The sequence below is a fragment of the Euprymna scolopes genome, chromosome 14, assembly GCF_053919585.1.
Source record: "Euprymna scolopes isolate OS-2025 chromosome 14, ASM5391958v1, whole genome shotgun sequence".
NCBI lineage: Eukaryota > Metazoa > Mollusca > Cephalopoda > Sepiida > Sepiolidae > Euprymna > Euprymna scolopes.
In genome coordinates, this window is record NC_136495.1 from 93044203 (window position 1) to 93065947 (window position 21745).

A 21745-nucleotide genomic window follows, 5' to 3' on the forward strand; every position below is an offset into this window, starting at 1 on the left:
CTCATCAAGAACTTATTTACGTTAGACTTGAAGACAACCATATTGTAGTCAGCTGGAAAGCAGGAAAATGGAAGACAATTCCACAGGCGTGCAGTTCTAAGAAAGAAGCTTTGTTCATGCAATCTACGTTTAGGTTTAGGCACAGATAAAGAGTGGGGGGAATTATTGATAGTGTTTTCAGCTGGACGAGTGTTTCTTGTGAAAGTTTGGCGAGAGGGGACCATAGACTGAAGCTCAGTCGAACACTTTCCATGAAAATAACGATACATCAGAGACAAACTCGCAACATCTCTACTGTGAGAGGTTGCAGGGAAGAGAAAAGGACATCTCCTACGAGGCTACGAAGTCTATTTTGAACTCTATCAAGGCAGGACAAGTCCTTTCTAGCAGCTCTTGCCCAGATGTGGCAACAGTATTCCATCCTTGGACGTACCTGGCTCTTATATAGATAGAGAATTGCATCAGCAGTGAGATATCTACTGGATCGATAGAAAGATCTGACCATTTTTCCAGCGTCCATGGCAACAGATTTGATGTACGTATTCCATTTAAGATCAGGAGTAAAGGTCAAGCCCAGAAGCCTGTCAAAACTTGAGGCCTCCCCAAGACGAGAGCCATTCATGTTAATTGATGCCAGATGGGGATCAGAACGTTCATGATGTAAAGATAGAAGCTTGGTTTTAAATGCATTAAAAGTAACCAGCCACTCCTTTCCCCATTGTACAAGGTGATCAAGATCAGAGGAGAGAGAATCGGAGAGAACTTGGTCGTTTGCTGTCTTAGATGTGCTACCATAGATGGTAGTGTCATCAGCAAGAATGTTAGCTGAAGGATAAGTAAATAGGACTTGGTCAATTTTCTCAGATATGTTTTTAAAGATAGTAACTCCGCTGTTGTGGGGGCGATAGAGAGTAAATATAAATGCAGTAGTGTGAGCTAATGCAACCCGGAAGCACATATAGGGTAAGTTAGGATCTTCTCTGGAGATATCCCTACCACATGGAAAGCCATCTTTAATATAGGCACATATTCCATGCCCATGGCGATCTTGGGGGTCAGATTTAGAAGTTAAGTTAGAGTATCCTTTAATTGCGAACTCATCTAGGGAATCAAAATATCTTAATTGAATCGGCTCATTTCTGCAGTTTAGTGATTTCTGTCTGGATATTATGGTCTATAAAACTACTGTCTGAGTTTAGTACTTTTTTATAACAGGGCAGAACCTGAAGATTAGGATAAACACAAGAACATGCAAATTTCTGCCTCTGCCGCTGACACCTCAACCTATACTGCAACATTTTCAAGTGAAATACTAATGAAAGCGTACTTCTAAATTGGCATATTAAAGAAACTGGGAGTCACAGTGATGGGAAGAAGTTGTATCCATCTTTGAACAAGCTTAGGAATTCTCATTCATTTAAATATGAACTTCTCACACAATCATCCTATGATACAATTGTGCTGATGAACTTGGTCTGAACATCAAATCTGTTATGCATCATTGGAAGAATAGCAAATGATGCAATCCAAACAAATCTACTGGCCGAAACTGATGTACTTAAATCTCTTGAGTAGAATGTCTGTCATGCTCAGACATTCTAATTCACACTATGGGGCTAGACTGCAATGACCGGCACTTCAAACATAGCTACTGTTCAGACCCTCCTCTCCTCTTATCTCATAAAATAAGTGTTGCTGAACCAAACCCCAGTCAAATCTTCATGGGTTGTAGTGGCCAGGATCAAACATGCAGCACTTATAGAAAATCTAATGATTTTTCAAGAGTATGCAAAGAAACAACTACTGCTGGTGAAGATAGCGGTTTCAATCCTACCCAAAGCCGACTAGAGGCTTACTTGGCCAAAACGTGGTGAGACGACAATTATGGATGGCAGTAATTGCTGAGAATGCAGTCAGGAAATTCGGAATTCCTATCCCGTCATGGTTACCACCCGACGGAGGCCAGAGGAATAGTTGGCCGAAACGTTGTGAAACAACAACTAAGAAAGATGAGGATAATAAACTGCTGAGCTGTCGTAAAAAGTTTTGAAATTGATGAGTCCTGTTGCTTACATTTAAACAAAGACCATGCCCACATGTCCACAATAATAGGCAATGTGAATAGATGCACCTGCAATCTAATATGTCACCAAAAAAAGTTAAAAATATCCCTGATCAGCATACTATGACACTGAAGATCTCCCCTGACAATGAGGCTACTATGGCGGTTTCCTTCAATCTTGACAGACTATGGATACCCACTGTAAGGGTGCCTGCATGTAGAATTTTTTTAGCAAAAGTTGTGCAATCTCCAACCACACCTCTCCTAAGTCAACATTGTTAAATACCAGTGGCAAGTGAAGGTTTAGGACGACTGGAAACAATGGCAAGATAAGCGGATTGAGAGCACATACAGCACCTAGAATTCTCAAATGGTCACCCAACTGGTACTAACCAGGCTGAATGTTGCTTAACTTGGTGATATCTGATGAGAACCAGTGTGTGAACGTGATTACGCCACTATATGCGTTTGAGAACTTATGAAGTTCACAAGCAAAATAATAATTTGGGAGATTTTACTATCATATGTCAAGTTCAATTTCTGATTGGAAGAAATACAACAAAGCAAATCGTTTACATATGAGAAAATGTTCAATGGTTTTATTTCAGCAGATTTTATCAACATGTGAATACTGCATGAAGCAACTCATGTCAACTTGTGTAAAAGGTGGGGATCAACTGCCAAATCATTCTTTTGTCTCAACAGAAAAAGACATTAGCAAATGTAAAGTATGGCTGCTGCAGCTTCCTCATTTATATTGAACCCTTAAAGAGGGTACATTCCAGTTTCTGTGCTTTTTCATTTTAAAGAATCGGTTAAACAAAGATAGATGCCTACCAATTGGATAGCACAATGGTAATAACTAAATTCAGTTTAACACACCATACTGCGTCACCATTCATTCCATTGCGAGTGGCACCTAAAAATAGAAAAAAAACCCAGAAATATTTTCTGAGAAGATTATAAATAATACTCGATTAAAAACAACATAACATTTGCATTTGATTTTTTTTTTTTGCATTTGATGTAGGGTTTTGACAGTTTTAGCGATTTTTAAATTTTTTTTTAGTGTCTTTACAATTGACAAAACAATATGCTGTTTTAGTAACGTTTTACAAGCAGTGAATATGGCTAACATTAGACCTTAAATATTTGTGAAATCTCCATTTCTTTGGGATATTAAAAACGGGTTTTGGGAGCATAGTATTATGCACTTTACAATCTCTCTTGAAACTTTGTTAGTTTCTGATTTCAGATTTTCATTCAATTTTATTTAATTAAGATTCCCTGAATTTCAATTTCCTCTCCTCTTAAAGACTCAAACCTTAAGTTTTAGACATCTTCTAGAATATAAATTTTGATTAAAATTGGAACATAGATTATAGACATAAAGTTTGGTTTCATTATATTTTTATTTTAATATCTGTAATGAGGGATGGATTAAAAGTTAGTTTTAACTGTCTTTGAATGAGTATTCTAGTTAATATGTATCTATTTACAGAATATCCTTATTTTTTCATGTTGGAAAATGGATTTTAAATGAGAAATTAGTTACCATTAAGGGTTCTAAAGTTCTAAGTAAATCTTTTTGTTACTGTTCTGGTTGTAATTTTATTTTCTAGTACAAAAGTTTGTGCAAAGAAAACACAATTTGGCCCAAGAAATGATAATGGTTAACAAATTTCAACAGAACACATGATTGGATTTACCTTCAATACAATAGATAAATAATAGGTACTTTATTTAACCTAATTTTATTCTTTGAATACAACTTTGATAGATATTATAAAAACGTTTGTGTCCATTTTTACAAAGAACACATTACTAATTTGAACTTCATTTTGGTAAATTAAACCAAGTATCGTTTTTTCTGATCATTCTAGGATAGCTAATCTTTGATATAAATGTGCTGTCTTTGTGTCTGATGATGCAATTGGAAACATTGTTTTAATTACTAATTTATACCAAAGCGTTTATTGTTAAATAATCTGTTTATCGTTCTGATGAGTTCTTTCTTTAAAAATACCTATGTTTAAAGGACTTTTCTATGGTTTATACTATAATTTCTCATACGATGTGAAAAGTAGGTACTCTTGCATAATTTGACCCAGATTTTCGGAATTTCCCATCAAGCATGGATTGGGCAAGACCGACAATCATCAGCCGAGCGTTGTTTAAATATTGAAATGCTAAATCTGCTTTTTATTTTTTATTTCTATCACCGATAAGAAGGCTTTTTGGTGACCTTACCAAATCGCAATGCCAAAACCCTCCTTCCAATAATAAACAAATATATTCTGCCGGGGACTACAGTCGTATATCCGACTGTTGGAAGGCCTATAACAAAGTAGGAGGAGAAGGATTCCACTAACCACTTTACAGTGAATCATAAGTACGCATTTTGTAGACCCCACAACAAAGGGAACAACGAACCACATCAAGAGGATGTGAAAAGGAAGCAAAACACTGGAACAAGCAAGAATGTGGGACCAACCAGGAGCTTCTGGGTACATATTTACTTGAATTTATGTGGAGGGACAAAAATTTGGAAATGATCCTTTTGTCTCCATCATAAATCACATTTCCGAAAGCTACTTGGTTGTTGGTGAGCTTCCTTCATTTCCTCTACCCCCATCTCCCTCCCTCTTTGCTGTCGATGGCTGTTCAACAGTCGACTGAAGTAAGATTCCTAAGGAAATATCATCTTGAGAAAATTCTTCCGCCAGCAATGAAAAGCCGTAAAAATAAATAAATAAAATAAAAGATGTTAAGTTTTCTTAAAAAAAAACCAAAATTTTTTCCTGTACTTTCATCTAACAATTTAAGCTTTCCGTAAACATATTTTTACGTATTTTCTTAAAAAAAATATATATATATATATATATTTTTATGTAAAATTTCTGTGACCCCCCCCCCCCACCAAAAAAAAAAAAAAATTGACTGAACAAAAAGTCTTAAAAAAAAAAAACTTGTAATTACACCTAACAATTTATGGTAAAAAAGTAAAGCTTTCATCTTTTCTTGAAGAAAAAAGAAAAAAACTTTTTGTAGATAAATTTTTTCCAAAAAAATAAAATAAAAATATTTTCAGTCCTATTTGTATTTTTTCTCCCAGTTTGTTTTTAAATTAGTCTGCGTCTGTTACAACGCTTGGCTTAAACCGATGATTGCTGGTCTCTCCCGATCTATGCTTGATGGGAATTCCTGAGAATCCAGGTCAAATTATGCAAGAGTACTGAAAAATAGCTAATCTTTGATATAAATGTGCTGTCTTTGTGTCTGATGATGCAATTGGAAACATTTTTTTAATTACTAATTTATACCAAAACTTTTATTGTTAAATAATCTCTTTATCGTTCTGGTGAGGAGTTATTTCTTTAAAAAAAAAAACCCTGTGTTTAAAGGATTTTTCTATGTTTTATACTATAATTGCTTGTGAAAAGTATTTGTGATACAGCTTTACATTTGTTTTCACTTTCACTTAACTATAATAATGCTCTGTCCCCAGTAGTGTTGAGCATATCTTTAGTGTGCTAGGAATTACTTCATAACATTAAAAACATATAAAAATAATTTTATTTTATAATATTTGAAATTTTATATATGACTATTAAATGGATACATCTTTTTTTAATTGTACATTTTATTTTTTTATTGACATACTATTCTATTTTATTTTAAACAGTTTATCTTATACAACTTTTTTTAATTAAAGAAAGAAAATATATAAAGAATTGAATTCAACTAAGAACTTGGATACACTCCTCATTGAAACAATTGTTTTTTTTTTATTTTTTAGCAATTTTTGTTTGACTGCATTGTCACAAATACGGGTGCAGGGGGCGTTATCCAACATGGTTTATTAGCATGACACTAACAGATAATTAAATTTATGTTGCTCTACATATACTTATATATATTTATGTCTATGTACCATTTTTTTGTGAAGAAATATGTGAGCTCATATTCAACAGTTTAATCTGAGATTGTTCCCAACTTTGGTTCTCAGCTTTATATTTTCCCATGCTTTTCAAGTATGACAATGTACTTTTTAATTATTAATAAAGCATCTAAAATTCTAAGTCAATCTTTTTGTTACTGATCTCTGCCTGTGAATGATAAAGACTTTTTTTTTTTATTTTTTAGATTATATGAAATCAATTCCAAATTTTATCAGTGGGTCAATTTGTTAAAACTTTTATTGAATACTCAAATGTTGAGCTATCTTTTTTCTTTTTTTACTACATTCATGACATTCATCAACAAATTTTACATTGCATTGTTTTATCTTGAATAATTTTCTTTTCTTAAATAAAAATGTAAATATTGACTCAATATTTTTGGGGAATAGGCAGTGTTACTTTTCAGTTTCAAATGCTTATATATTTATGGATTAATTTTGATAAGTTAAAAACTGTCTTCAATCATTTATTCTATAAATATTCCATTTTTCATGATAAAATCTAAAATTAAATTTTTTGTAAGCATTGTTACTAATACCTATTTTGTTAAAAGTTCACGAAATCAGAGATATCTGAATTTTCATACACCCTTTCATTTACTCCCTTTGGGTGAAACTAAATATAGCCTACATTATGATTCCTTATGCCTAGCTGTATCCTAAAATTCATAATAAGTTTATTGGTTTAGGAATGAATCTTATATGTACAAATAAAGATATACACATACCTAACTTGATATTGATAGAGATGAAAAAATAGTTTTGTATTTAAATTGATAGAAAGTATATTTAATTTATTTCATACATTTGATAGTATACTAGAGTTTTTCTTTTTTTGGGGAGTTTGTTTTTAATTTAGATTTAAAAGTAATCACTCAATTATTTCATAGCGGTGGCTTAATTGATACTCTCATGAACTCTGGAATTGACTGTGCCGAGTCCAAACCCAATTCTATTGTGGTCATTTACACACTAATACTGTTGGGAAAGATATCCCCAATGTTTCATTAGCATTTCATTGTGTTCCAATGATTGTATCTAATAAATTCTAATGTTTCAGTACTTTTAAGATGAGGATTAATAATAATTGTTTCAGATTACTATTCTTATTTTGGTTGTTTCAAAATTTTACTTAGAATATATGAATTCATATGATTCCTAAGACTTTCTCCAGCTGTATGCTTAATAGTAGGATAGACTCTGAAGCCTTCGTTCTACAGTGTCTACAAGGAAAACTCTGAAATAACGATATTTATTTTCTTAGACTCACATTGTTTCTAGTTATTCTGAACTTCTTGCCACTTGATTCTGGCAATTCCAATTCAGGATAAACACATGGCACAGGCACCTTTTCAGAAGTTATCCATTATTTTTTTGACGAAATGTATAAAAAAAAAAACGTTCACATATTCAATTCTACACTAGGTTTACTTAGGAGGCCAATGTCACCCACTGTATTTGCTACTTCTTTGAGACATCTTCCACCACTGTTCTTTACTTTCGTCTTACAATCATGGTTGATGAAATGATAAAAATCTACCTCTCTGAATTAAAAATGGTTTTGCTCAAAATTCTGCAAATTCCTGAATTAAAGATTCCCAAGATGCACCTGAAGAAACCAAGGGTTATATCGGTTGAAACATAAATATAATGACAAAGATGAGAGTAATAGTTTGAATAATGCAAATGATTGAATCGTTTGCAATATGTAGTGTGCTTCAGCAATTCATAACTCCAGCACTATTAATTTACCAAATCAAACCATTCATGGTTTCTCGTCCAGTTCAAATTTTTATCAGGAAATGCATTTATTTGGAATTTTCTTATGTTATATACAAAAGGTGAACCCTATAAGTGCAGTGTATATTATATTTTTTTCTATGCATTTCAGATTTTGTCAGATACATAGAATTTTTATGCTCCATTAAAATTAACTACTTTGTTTAATAAAGAAATAAAAAAAAAATGACTTGCTAAACCAATAAATTTATTTTAATTGCAGACACAAACCACAAAACCTCACCAGCAACCAATGCATCAACATCATCACCATCATCATCAGCAACAGCACAAACATCAACAACATGTGCAGCAGGTACAAGTGCAGGTTCAAGTTCAACAACCCCCACCACCACCACAACAGCAGCAGCAGCAGCAGCAGCAACATCATCATCATCATCATCATCCACATCCGCAACAGCAAGTTCCACCTCCTCCAGTGACTGTTCCTGTTCAACCGCAGCCAGCTGATCTTTCCAGGAAGACTGAACCAGTAAAGCCTCCCAGTATATTGAACACACCCCCAACAAAGGTGACAAATTCAACTGTAAATAATGCCGTGTCAATAGCACGCAGCAATTCCCCTCCTATCAGAGTACCACAGTATACGATCAGCAAAACTCTCTTGCAGGTGAATTTGTGTGTTCGTTTTTGTAGTTGAATTTCCTGTCCAAAATCAGTGTCATTGAGTTTCACACCTGTCTTTTTGTGTGCGTCGTGTCTTATTTGAAGAATCTGCTGCCCCTTTCCTCACAGTTGTCACCACCACAAACCTTACGTTCAGCCCGTCTCTCTCTCTTTAATAACTTGTACATAGAGTTTTGCCTAAAAAAACATTTAATTTGTCATAATGTCATAAAACTGTGCACAACTTGCACTGATGGGAAGTCTCATTTTATTTCTTTTGAGAGCTTACATGTGTTTGCTCTTTGAAACGCAACCTCTGACATTCTACAAAAACTAACTATATTTAAATTATTTTTCGATGACTAAAATGTTAGCTGTTTTTCACTCCTGTAATTGCCTGTTTAAATTTATAATTTAAAATAAAAATGGAAAATAACTTAGGAAGGTAATAAAGTATCACTCACTAAATTAATATAATGACTTTATTGCTTAATGTAATTTGTCTAAAAAATGCAAATAGAATCTGAACTATATGTAACCTGTTTCAGTGAATATAATTTATCAAAAAATTACATTTTTATTTTTGTACAAGATTGTAAGTGGTAGACTTTATAATTTGTTTTTAATTCAAATATAATACTAGTGTTTCCATCTCTCAAAAAACTATCTTGAATACATTTAAATTATGCATTCCTCATTCAGATATGAAGCAAATTGTAATTCTTATATTTAATTAGCTGTACATCAAGTCATTTTTTTTTTTTTTTTTTTTTTTGCACACTTTTTAATTTATATAGAAAAAGAAATAAAATTATTATTGTAAGGTAGAATACTCCTATTAGGTTCTTTAATTAAAAATGAGTTATCCTGTTAGTGATTTTTATTTTTAGGTGATTATTTAAAAATGTTTCATATTGGCAGTAGTCTGGGTTGGACTGAGTAATTTTAAAAATAAATTGTATGAATGCCAATATGATAGTTAAAAAAATATATATATACATTAAAAAAAATGGACTAATCAGGAGAAAAGTTTGTTTTGTTAGCTTAATGCTATTTCAGTCTGACTTTGAAAATCCGACCAGATAATTTTATGTTAGATTGTTTTGCTTTAGAAAAAACTAGTTTGAAATAAGTTGAGTTTGGAGTAATATTTATTTTATTAATGGGTGTAAGTCTTTTGTATTAAACCTAACATCTCTTCAAAACAATCGCTTTCTACAATGATTGTAAATTTGGTTCGATCTTCAAACAAGACAAATTCTCATTTTTCTACCAAAGAACTTGAATACTTTAATTTTAGAATTGTTAAAATATATTTTACCATTAATAATTTCAAACTGATAATAAAACAATTTTTTTCTCCTGAGAAAATTTTTGTTATGAACTGAAAATTACACATTTGTATCCTTCATATGTTGTATATATTGCTGACATGCTTATATTTCCATTCTATGCATGTCTGGTATTGTGGTGACACTACAATATCATTTTTATTCAAACTGAAACATACTTATCTAAGTACTTTGGTTAATGTACTTTCTAATTATGGAAATCCATCTCCAAAACTCTTGTATGAGTTTGTCACATATTTCTATTATATGGGCATCCATCATGAATGCAGACTGCGTAATATTATTGTACCATCTTTGGACAGACTTTTCATCAATGTATTTTAGTGAGCTTCACTTTTGACACAACATCAGATTAAATTAAAAAAAAAATTTTTTTCATTGCATCTTTAACAATTGGACAATCTTATCTTTAGAAAAAAAGGGCGGTTGATAATATACATGCAAAAAATCTAAAATGTTTGTATTTTCTCCTTTTACTTTGTCAAATCTACTAGAGTCTGATTATCGAAGAATGATGACAAATATTTCAACATTAATAGTTTTAATTACTAGTTGTTTTCTGTACTCTCAGAACGGCTTTAAATGCCCTTATCTACTAGAATTAGTATGTATAATTTCACTGATAACAAATTTAACATAAAATATTTCTTATATTAAGCTATCAAGCCAACCAAAAGTCCTATAATTAGTTCAGTTGACTCCAAAATAATACCTGCACATAACTTTAAAAGTCAACAAGAAAAAGAAACATTAAATTCTAGTTGGATTCTTAGGAAAAAGTGAATTTGCAAAAGCCATTTAAAATTTTGAAAATAATGACAAAATCTAAAATCTGTTTTTTTCTGGTCTCTCTCTCCTCCCAGTTATGAGTTAATTAGTATTACTACTTGGGACAATATTTCCTTTTTTTTTTTTTAAATTTAAATAATCGACTATTCTTATCTTGAATTTTATTATCCTTGACTATTAAAAGGCAAGTAATGACAAGTGAGTGATAAACACTGTACAAATAAGAGAGGTGGGCCGGAGTGATGGAAAAACTCTTAGTAAGAGATGAGTCATGGCTAATTAGAACAATTAAAATTCTTTTATTTTTTGTTTCCAATATAACTATCCAAGAAAGTGTATTTTGTTTTATTAAATTATATAGAAAAACCTCCTTTGGTTTATTCATTATCTAGTAATAAATAAATAAATAGGTACTTAGTAAGGTTGAAAGCAACGAAGAAAACAAAAATTGTGAAAGAAGATGAATAAAAACAAATAGACAATATTTGTGATACTAATCTTCACAATTTTTCAATAAATCTTTCGCATACAATACTAATAAATATAAAGATTATTGTTAATATTAATAAAATCCAGGATAGTAGAAATCTTTTGATTTTTTTTTTTTTTTTTTTTTTTTTTTTTTTTTTTCCAGAAGAAAATCTCCCCTTTTCAATAAAAAAACAAAAAAAACTTCTATCCATCTAAAAGAAAGAAATGTAAAAAAAATGAAATAAGATTTTCTATCAGGATTGAATCTGCAACCATCCAAAAATATTTGATAAATTTAAAAACTGATCATTTTGATCGTAAAGAAATGTATTTGACCTGAACTAGTAGCAACATGGCTGATTATTTGATTAATATTCTCATTTTGTGGTACAATATAACTTTCCCCTTTTGTATATAACAATTTTATGAAAATATTTTTTCCTCTGCTGTAAAAATGTTACTGCTACATTATACATATCAGATTTGATTCTTTAAAATATTAATTTTTGTCTTTGTCTTCTTCGTTTTAAAATTTCTTTATTACTCCTGTATGTAGCAGTAATAACGACACTTTACTTTTCTTAAAAAAAAAAAAACTATACATGAAATTCAACAAGAAAAACAAAATACACAAAGATCCTCTCTAACATTTTTTTCTTTCTTCTTTACTAAAACCAGAGCTTAACTAAAATCTGTGGTCATCTCTTGCTATGATACATTCAACACAATTATCCTATAACTTACATATATAATTATCATTAAAAAATATTATATTGCAATTAGTTCACCCACCTCCAACCCTCTTGTATAACCAAGATTTTGGTCAATGAGAACTTTGGAATGGTAGTCACTTTATGAATAAGTGAATACATTCATACACACACACACACACATATATATATATATATATATATATATATATATATATATATATATATATATATTCAGCAAATGTTATTAAATAAGTGCTTTGTTTGAGGGTTTTTGAATAGTCCATTTGATATTTCGTTCAAATTAGTTTATATAAGTTTAGTGAGTTTTTTCTTTCTTTTTTTTCACATATACTTTCGATTTGATTCCCCAAGTCATCATCACGCGGGTGGATGTCCTGCTTTGTTTACAACTGTCTTTTACTGTTTTATAACAGCTAGTAATTTATGACTTTGAAAGCAGCATCTGTAATGAGATGTTGCATGTGAATGTGAGTACATGCAAAGTGTAAAATATAAAAGGTTGATTTTTTAATGGCTACAAATTTGTTTATGATAATTACTACACTAGACACTTTGACTAATATTGTAATTAATATTATTAATTCTGGAATGTCTAGTTTTTTATGTCGATTTCATAGTGTATAGATTTTTTATTGACTGTTTCTCTATATAGACAAATTTCATTGTTTATAGTCAGTTTTTTTTACATGGTAGTCACCACTTATCAAGGCCTGGGATAAGGGTTATTGCATGTACAGTAATCAATGGGATAATATCGTAGTAATCGCTAGTAATGGGGATTTGATGAAGTGTCTTAAGGGGGTGGTTTATCAGGAATTTGTTTATGTTGGACTTGAAGACATCCAAGTTGTAGTCAGGTGGGAAACAGGCGTGCACTTCTAAGAAAGAAGCTTTGTTCATGGAATCTGTTTTGATTTAGGCACAGATAAAGAGTGGGGAAAATTGACAGTGGTTTCAGCTAGACGGGTGTTTTTCGTGAAAGATTGGCATGGGGGGGGGCCATAGATTGGAGCTCAGACAAGCACTTGCCATGGAAATAACGATAAAACGAAGACAAGCTTGCAACGTCTCTTCTGTGGGAAAGAGGTTGCAGGGAAAAGAAAAGGGCATCTTCCACTAAGCCACAAAGACTATTTTGTACTCTGTCAAGGCAGGATAGGCTGTTTTTAGTAGCTCCTGCCCAGATGTGGCAGCAGTACTCCATCCTTGGCTTTTATATAGATAAAGAATTGCATCAGCAGTGAGATATCTTCTGGAGCGGTAGAAGGATCCCACCATTTTTCCAGCGACCTTGGCAACAGACTTGATGCATGTGTCCCATTTCAGATCAGGAGCAAAGGTCAATCCCAGAAACTTGTCAAAACATGGAGCCTCCTCAAGACGAGAGCCACCCATTTAAATTGATGCCAGATGGGGATCAGAGCATGGTATAGTGGGGGAAGAGGTGGCTGGTTACTTTTAATGCATTTAAAACCAAGCTCCTATCTTTATAGGAACTTGGTTTTAGATGCATTAAAAGTAACCAGCCACCTCTTCCCCCACTGAATCACGCGCTCAAGATCAGAGGAGAGAGAACTTTGTCATTTACGGCTTTTGATGTGTTGCCATAGATGGTCATGTTATCAGCATAGATGGCAACAAATGATTTAAGTAGGTGTTTTGGGAGATCATTGATGTAGATCTGGAAGGGAGTTGGGCCCAGGATGGACCCCTGAGGGACTCCAGCATTAATACTGTGGGCCTCTGATTTCTGACCATCAACCACTAATATGAGCCTATCAGAGAGAAATGATTTAATGATTGAGAAAACATTTCCAGTTACACCCTAGCTGGAAATCTTGTGAAGTAGGCCTTTGTGCCATACCTTATCGAAGGCCTTTGATATGTCGAGCAATTGCCTTAGAAAGGAAGCCTTTGTCAAGAGATTCACTAATCCTATGAGATATAACCGTTAGCACATCTGTAGATCTAGAAGAACGAAAACCATATTGCATGTCATTAAAAAGGGTATTTCTGCTGAGGTGGTTGACTACTTCTTTATTTAATATGAATTCCAGCAACTTGCTCATGACACACAGGAGACTTATTGGTCTGTACTGAGAGGGAGATGACTTATCACCCAAATTCTTAAATACAGGGCATACTGATGAGGTTTTCCTGGGTGCTGAGAAGCAATTCTCCTTAAGACAACACTTAAACAGCTTTGTAAGTATGGGGGCAAGTTTTGGTTGAAGCTTTTTCAACACTATAATTGGAATGCTGTCAGGGCCAGTTGCTTTACTGGAATCAAGGTTCTTGATTAGCTTGGCGACATCACGTACAGATATTTGTATGTTGCATAGCGTGTTGTGTGTTATAGGAGGAAATATGGGGAGTTGATGGCCTTCGTCATATAGGGTAGAATTAGCTGCAAAGTTCTTGGCAAAAAGTTTGGTCTTGTCTGATGCTGACGAGATTACCTCTGGTCTATTAATGATAATTGGGATAGAATGCACACTTTTGTTCAGGATCCTGTTTGCTATTTGCCAAAACTGGTGAGAACCAAGCTGCTGTTCAGCAACTTTGGATGTAACAGACTGAGCATATAGCTCTCTTGCATTTTTTATTACTCTTTTACAGTGGTTGCTGGCAGTTCTAAAAGCAGCTTTAGTATCAGTACATCTATTACGTTGGTAGCTATGGAAAAAGTGATTTCTGTGCACGATGGCAGCAGCACATTCTGGGGAGAACCATGGCTGGCTGTTAGGTTTTTGTTGGAATTTTTTGGATGGTATGAATCGGTCTATGCCTACAATTAACCATTTGGTCGGGTCTGATACTATAGAGGACACATCCTTTTTAAACATGGAATACAGAGGTAGATCAGATATAAATGTACAGAAGCTATCCCAGTCAGCCATAGAGTATCGATATACAGTACGGTCTGAAGACTTATTACATTTCATTTTTATCTTAACTGATACAACTGAGTGGTCGGAAGATCCCAGAGGAAATAGAACCGAACATGAACATAGTTCAGGGCAAGTTGTGAGAAAAAAGGTCTAGAAGGCTTGCATACTGACCAGTATTATCGGGCACATGAGTGGGTTTGTGAACAATCTGAGTGAAGTCATAGGCAATGGTGAAATCATGGCAGAACTTTCCCTCGTCATCTGTCTTGTTCAAGTGGGTCAGCCATTCCACATTGTGCACATTGAAGTCACCACAGATGTGAATGTTAACCGAAGGATGAGCAGACAGGATATGGTCAATTTTCTCAGCTATACTCTTAAAGATAGTAAATCCGCTGTTGTGTGGGAAATATAAATGCGGTGGTGTAAGCAAGTGCAACCCGGAAGTACATATAAGGTAAATCAGGGTCTTCTCTGGAGATATCTCTACCACATGGAAAGCCATCTTTAATGTAGGCGCATATTCCATCCCCATGGCGATCTTGGGGGTCAGATTTAGACATTAAGTTAGAGTATCCTTTAATTATGAACTCATCTAGGGAAGTGGTCGGCCCTATGCCAGTTAACGTACTTCCTTTTTAGTTGAATTTATATAATAAATATATGTTTATGAAAGTATTAAAATAAAATTATTGAAATTAAAATAACAAATGAAATTATTGAAATCAAAATAACAAAATTTCAAACATCATAAAAAAAAAAAAAATTTTTTTTTTTTTAAAGTGTTTTGGTAAAAAAAAAAAATTTCAATAATTCTTAATTAAAATGAGACTGCAAAAACTTTTCAATGATTTTTAATTGAAAAAGAATATAAAAAAAAAAAAGAAAGAAAGAAAAAAAAGTACATGCACAGGGGAGATATAGGTGTAAGAAAAAAGCGAAGTAGGTGATTTCCCTTGCCACCACTTCCTGTAGCAGTCATGCTGGAAGTTAGGAAGTACATTAGCTGACTATAACCCATTTCATTTAATTATACAAAAACAATGTGATACCAACATAAAAATCTAGACATCTCACAATAATATCAATTATGAACTTTGACACAAAATTTTAAAGTAGTAATTAACAAATCTTTAGCTGTTAATAATCCTTATGAATTTTGCACACAATCATGTTCACAATCAATATCTAATCACTATAGACATTCATTTTAAAGTCTTAAAAACTCAACATTGTAAAGACATAGTTGTAAACACACCAATGCTAACCCTAACGCCTAATGGTTTGATGAATCAAATCAAATGTACTCACAAAAAAAAAGAAAAGGAAAAATGGAACAAGAAACATCAATTTGACCGAAATACTAAATGAATTATTTAAAAATCTCATCAAACAAAAACAGTATACTATTAAATGACATTTACCTAAATACAGACATAATATTAAAAAATGCACCACTCATTCTATTATACTCTAAGAAAAATATCCTTGACCAAAATGTTGCTTATATGAATCAATGAAGAACTTTTAACAATTCAAATATTCTGTTTTCTGTTTATCAAGTGTTGAATGTTTCATCCAATTTAATCTTGTGTGTGTGTGTATATATATATATATATATATATATATATATATATCTTGCTGTATGACTAACTTTGAAAATACAAAACCACTAAATACTGTTCAGTAATTACAGCCAGGGCATGATACAATTTTCTAATAGCTTTATAGAAATATCCTGAAAAATTTATGATTGCTATTTTATATACATATTATATATAAACTAGCTATCCCAACCTTGCATCGCCTGGCAGTATTTGGATTTTCAGTTTTATTTTGCAAAATATTATTAGTGTGTGTGTGTGTGTAAGACAGTTAAATGAGAGCAAAATATCTGAAGTGGGTAAAAAAAATCCTGATAACATTCCTTTTTTGTTTTGTTTGAAACAAGCTAAACTGTTCAAGAAAAACAAAGATTTCATATCAATTGTTTTTCGATTGTTTTTTTTTTTATATTTTCAAAGTTATTTAGGAAAAAAATTTTTTCACTTACTATTAAGATATTAATCTAAAATTGTAAGAAATAAAGAGATAAATATGTATGTGAAAAAAATAAAAAATTTCAATAAATGATAACTGCATATTAGAAATGAATGATGTTTAATATTGTGTTCTGTTAATAATTCTTTAATTTAAAAAAAAATGAAAATCATGTCAGCATCAGCTTAATTTAAAAAAATAACCAACAATTTTAGACATTTCACAATTAAAAACGTATAATATGATATAAATAAGCATTTTTTATTTTATTTTTTTTAATTAAAAAAATTTCATTTTAATTAATTTCTTAAATCAGATAAGAAAATCTTTGTTCCATTTGTTTTTGATGTCTCATTACTTTGTAAGAGAAATGGATTAACCACAGATGGAATTTATTTTGTTTTTGTCAGTGTAATGTCCCACTGGAAAAAGCTTTAATTAAAACAGACTTGTTTATTAAAAAACTGAAATAAATATGAATCAATATTTTAACTTAATATAATAATTATTCAATAAGTGTGACATAATATATAGAATAATTTATTTGTTAAAGAATTATAAAACAATTTATTTTTGTTTGAACCAAATCAGATGAATGTAATTTTCTAAATAAAAGTCATTTTAAATTGGGTACAAAGTTTCATTCAATCTGTTTTTACAATTATCATCAATCTGTTTTACAATTAATTTATTAAGTAGGTGCTTCATAGTGTATAATTGTATTTAAATTTATTAGCATTTGAAAGACTTAATCTAATAACTATGCAATGGAACATGTTGTATATTTTGATAATTGTTTACAGAGCGTCACAGAACAAATCAGTTATTTTGTTTCAATTATATGAGAAGATAAATTCATGTTAGATATAGGTTTGTAGTATATTTCTGTATTTTGGGGGAAAAACCCCAGAGTGCTCAATTACGTTTGTAGTCAATTATGACCTGTGAATTAGATTAGACTGCCAGTTGAAAAGTGATATTCTTTAATCAAATGTGCAAGATTGCCATAAATGATCGCATTATTGTATAGTATTATGATTTTTTTTCAAAAGTAAAGCCTTCTATTTAAAACAAAAAAAACTTTAACTCAAATTTGAAGAGCTATGATGACGGGAGTGATACCATTAAAACTAACGACCATTTGTGCTCCAGAATTTATTTTTTCTACATAGTCGCTATCATTCTTAATGCATTTTTGCAAGGAATTCAATGATGCATGTCCATAACATAGGTTGCTTTCTTAATCTCATCTCGTCAATATCTGCAGCAGAGAGATGAAATGTACAGGTCATGAATACATAAGTTCAGTACGATCTTCAGTCCTCTCTGATCCATTTAGGCAGAATAAAAAGATAGGAGGTATTGCTTTTGGAGTGCATCTCGTATACATATACTAAGAAAAACTACCTTCCCTCCAGGTAGTAATTAATCTAGATGTAGCTTTATCTACAAAAAAAAACAATTTTCTTTTCAAATTTTGGTGATTTGAAGAAAAACATTAAAAAGATGAGTCATGGTGTGATTCCAATGTTAAGAAAATTTACCATGTATGAATATAGTGAAATTTTATTTAGAAGAAAAAAAGAACTACAAAACGATTATTTTATGTGGCCTTTTTATATTCAAAGTTAAAAAATTTGACTTAATTTTAAAAGCAACAAACAACACAAACATCTTTATGATGTATATACCTCCTCATGGAACAAACATGTCATATTCCAAAAATCTTATAACTTGATCAAGTAGCTTTTCTTTTCTTTTCTTTCTTTTTTTTTTTTAATCAAGAAAATCAAATTTTTTTTTTATAAGTGAGATGCTATTTTTTGATCTGCCATTTTTTTATAAATAAGGGGTAGACAGCTCAATTTGAATTATCAAGATAAAATTAGCCTTGTAATGATAAAATTTACTTTTCTATATTAAAAAAAAAAAAGTGGATCAATTTATGCTATGTTTTGAAAATGACATCTTTGTTCCATGATGAGTATTGTACATCATAAAGATTTTGTTAAGTTGAATTCTAAATAAGAACCAAGATTTTTTTGTTTGAGCAAAAAATGAATTGCAAACTGGTTATATAATGAAATAAACAAAAAAGTGGAACACCAATTAAATAAAACAATTTTCTATTAATGAGTAATTTGAAATGATTAGTTTGTGCTTTTTGCCTTTATTATTAAAGACAGAAAAAAAGATAATTATTTAAAAAATATTTTTTACTTTTTGTAATTTAGAAAGATGAGGGTTATTTTATTTTTTTTTTTTCATTTTTGTGACAAATTATTAACAATAGTCACAATAAGAAATTTAGTTGTGAAAATAATATATATTCAATTATTAACAGAAAACAGTTTTGTTTTATGCAGAGATTCCAAAGTTTTGCTTGTTTAAATGTATGGATGCTTAAATGAACTGGACATCATCATTTCAAAATCAAAAAAGTTATTTTGATTTCTTTTTTTTTAAACTTTTTTTAAGCGCTTTAATTACTATGATAAATTAATATCAGGAAAACTATTGCATATATATAATAAATTAGAACCAAATTACAAATGAATCGTACAGAATATTTATTAAACAAAAAAATAAATATGCAAATGTCTTGACTGTTTTGAAAGTTTTTATATATGTGTATATATATATATATATATATATATATATATATATATCAGATGTGAAAATACTTGTATTATTGAATTAAGTAGGTGCTAGAGTTTTGATATAGGCATACTTCAGATAGAGAAAACCTTTTGTATTTATTCATTTAGATAATGGCTAATTATCTCTATTTGATTCTGCTTAAATGCAAAGCAAGCATATGATGAAAGAGAGCATTCTGTCTTCAATGAACTTTCATACAGTTATCTAATAAACTTCTTTATTTTTATTCTCTATTAATATAATAATACATTCATGACATTATGATGACCTTTTTTATCATCAGTTATGAACTGCACCAACAATCACTTTTTTACTTTATAACCTCTTCTAATGTACAAATTTTGAAAATATTGCAACAGCATATCAATACACACAGATTTACAGTATATTAAGCCATGGAATGATTCCTCCATTCCTTATGACTTAAAAAGATTTTAAAGTACATTTTTTTAAACAAATAAAATGATTTATTTTATAAAGATAAATAGAAAACAATGAGTAAAGTAATATATAACATTCATTATTATTTAGAATTGCTACACTTAATGTGGCGTTTGTCATAAGCACTTACCTAAAAAAAATAAAATAAACAAATTATAGCAATTGGAGGAGAGTAACAATCCTTTTGAAAAAGTTTTAAGTGACCTTTTTTAAAGCGAGTTCATCTTAATTAATTAATGCAAACATCGTGTGTGGATAATTTAAAAATTCAAGTTTACGGACCTTTTGTAACTTAAAAAGTAATTGGAAAGAAATACTTTAATACCTTGATGCCTCTTCCTCAGTAAACTTGTGTGAGTTGAGCAGTGTATTGCCTACTGGACCAGTACTTGTATTGTTTGCTGTTAAAGTTATGTGTCTTGCATTTTCAACTGAATAGGAAAGCTCTCATATATATGCATGCGCGCACATACACACACACACAAAAGATGTTCTAATAAAATATATATACTCTTTAGCAGATTTTCAAACAGATCAGCTTACATACAAATTAGAGATCAGATTGAATTAGAATGTTCATAAGAAACATTTCAGAAAACTATAAATATTGAAGACAGAACCAAAAAAAAAAAAAATAGAAGACAAATGGAAACATATCACACAAATCGTATAGGGTATATCTGTTTGGAACTTTCTTCAAAACTGTCTTTGCACTTCAACTACATTTTCTCACTTTTCGTGAACTGTTAAAAATATTTTTCTTTTGTCTAAAGCGAAATCTGGTTGGCATTTCAAACTATTTAGTCTTTAAAGAAATGAATGTTAAGTGAATTATTAGCTGTTTATCTATGTATTACAGCTTATTTTGACATTTTAACTTATTTGCGTGCTCCAGAAAACTTTGCTAAATGCTTGAAAACAAATTCTGCCACTTACAAGTTTTGAACAAGTCTTTCAACTGTAAGGAATGACATGCCAATCTCAAACCTTATTTGCCTATCTCTTTTGTTATTGTCAAGTCCTTGTAAACAAGTTCTTGATTAGCCATTCCCCTTAATCCAATTTATCAAATTTACACTTCTAACGATTACTGATATTGTCCTTTTGACCACTGTACACTCTTTAACCCTTATCCTCGAGTTGCCTCTGGGCCTTTATAAGCGGTGATTCCTTTGTTAAAAAAAACAAAACTTTGATATGATTTCTTTATGTAGCTGAATTCTGCTAGCTTAGAAACATGTCCCCCCCCCACACACAATTTTGATGGATGTTGTTAATATTAAGCCTCTAGTATCTGCATTTCTGCATCTATCTTGCAAAGTTACTTCAAGAATAGCTCTTAATCATTTCATTTAAAAGATATTGAGCTTTCTCTCATGCTCTGTCAATATAGCCCATGTTTCATACAAATGCATCTATATATAATTTAATAATGCTTAAATTGGTGTTTGTATATGTGTATTTGCAACCAGGGTATAATTTTAATATAAACGATAACTTTATTTCTGTATCTTTTATTTTGTGTAAAATCTTAAATTCCACTGATAAGAATTTCTTCCACCTCTTTGATAAAATTATAAAAAAATTTCTTTCCTAATAATAGGAAAATAAAATAAACAAAAATAGAATATTTGATGTTAAGACACTCATATTTTGGGGCATATTCTTATCTTTAAAATAGACTTAATTTTATTCAATTATGTTCCACAAAATCAAGGGTAAGTTTTTCTATATCAGATGTATATATTTTTTTGGTTTTATGTAAGCTTGTTGTGCTGTTATACTATATGATTCAATTTTCTTTTGACAATTGTTTTTGTCCAAAAAGCAGTTATGAAATTAAGTAACAAAACAATTGCAGCAGTTTTTTTTTTTGTTTTGTTTTTTAAAATTTTCTAATGTTCAACTGTTGAAATCTACATCTGTTTATAATGTTT

At 30.9% G+C, this 21745-nt stretch overlaps 1 protein-coding gene across 4 annotated transcripts in view; it reads left to right on the plus strand.

The window, feature by feature from the left end:
* LOC145293164 (PHD finger protein 21A-like) overlaps window positions 1–21745 on the plus strand; it is a 90115-nt gene that overhangs the window by 33929 nt on the left and 34441 nt on the right. For 2 of the 4 annotated variants that reach the window (XM_080139619.1, XM_080139618.1), the window contains exon 5: window positions 8026–8334. In XM_080139619.1, the coding sequence (XP_079995745.1) occupies window positions 8026–8334 (309 nt within the window). Of the gene's footprint in view, window positions 1–8025; window positions 8434–21745 lie in introns of all 4 variants that reach the window. The other 2 variants (XM_080139617.1, XM_080139616.1) reach the window with 1 other exon arrangement.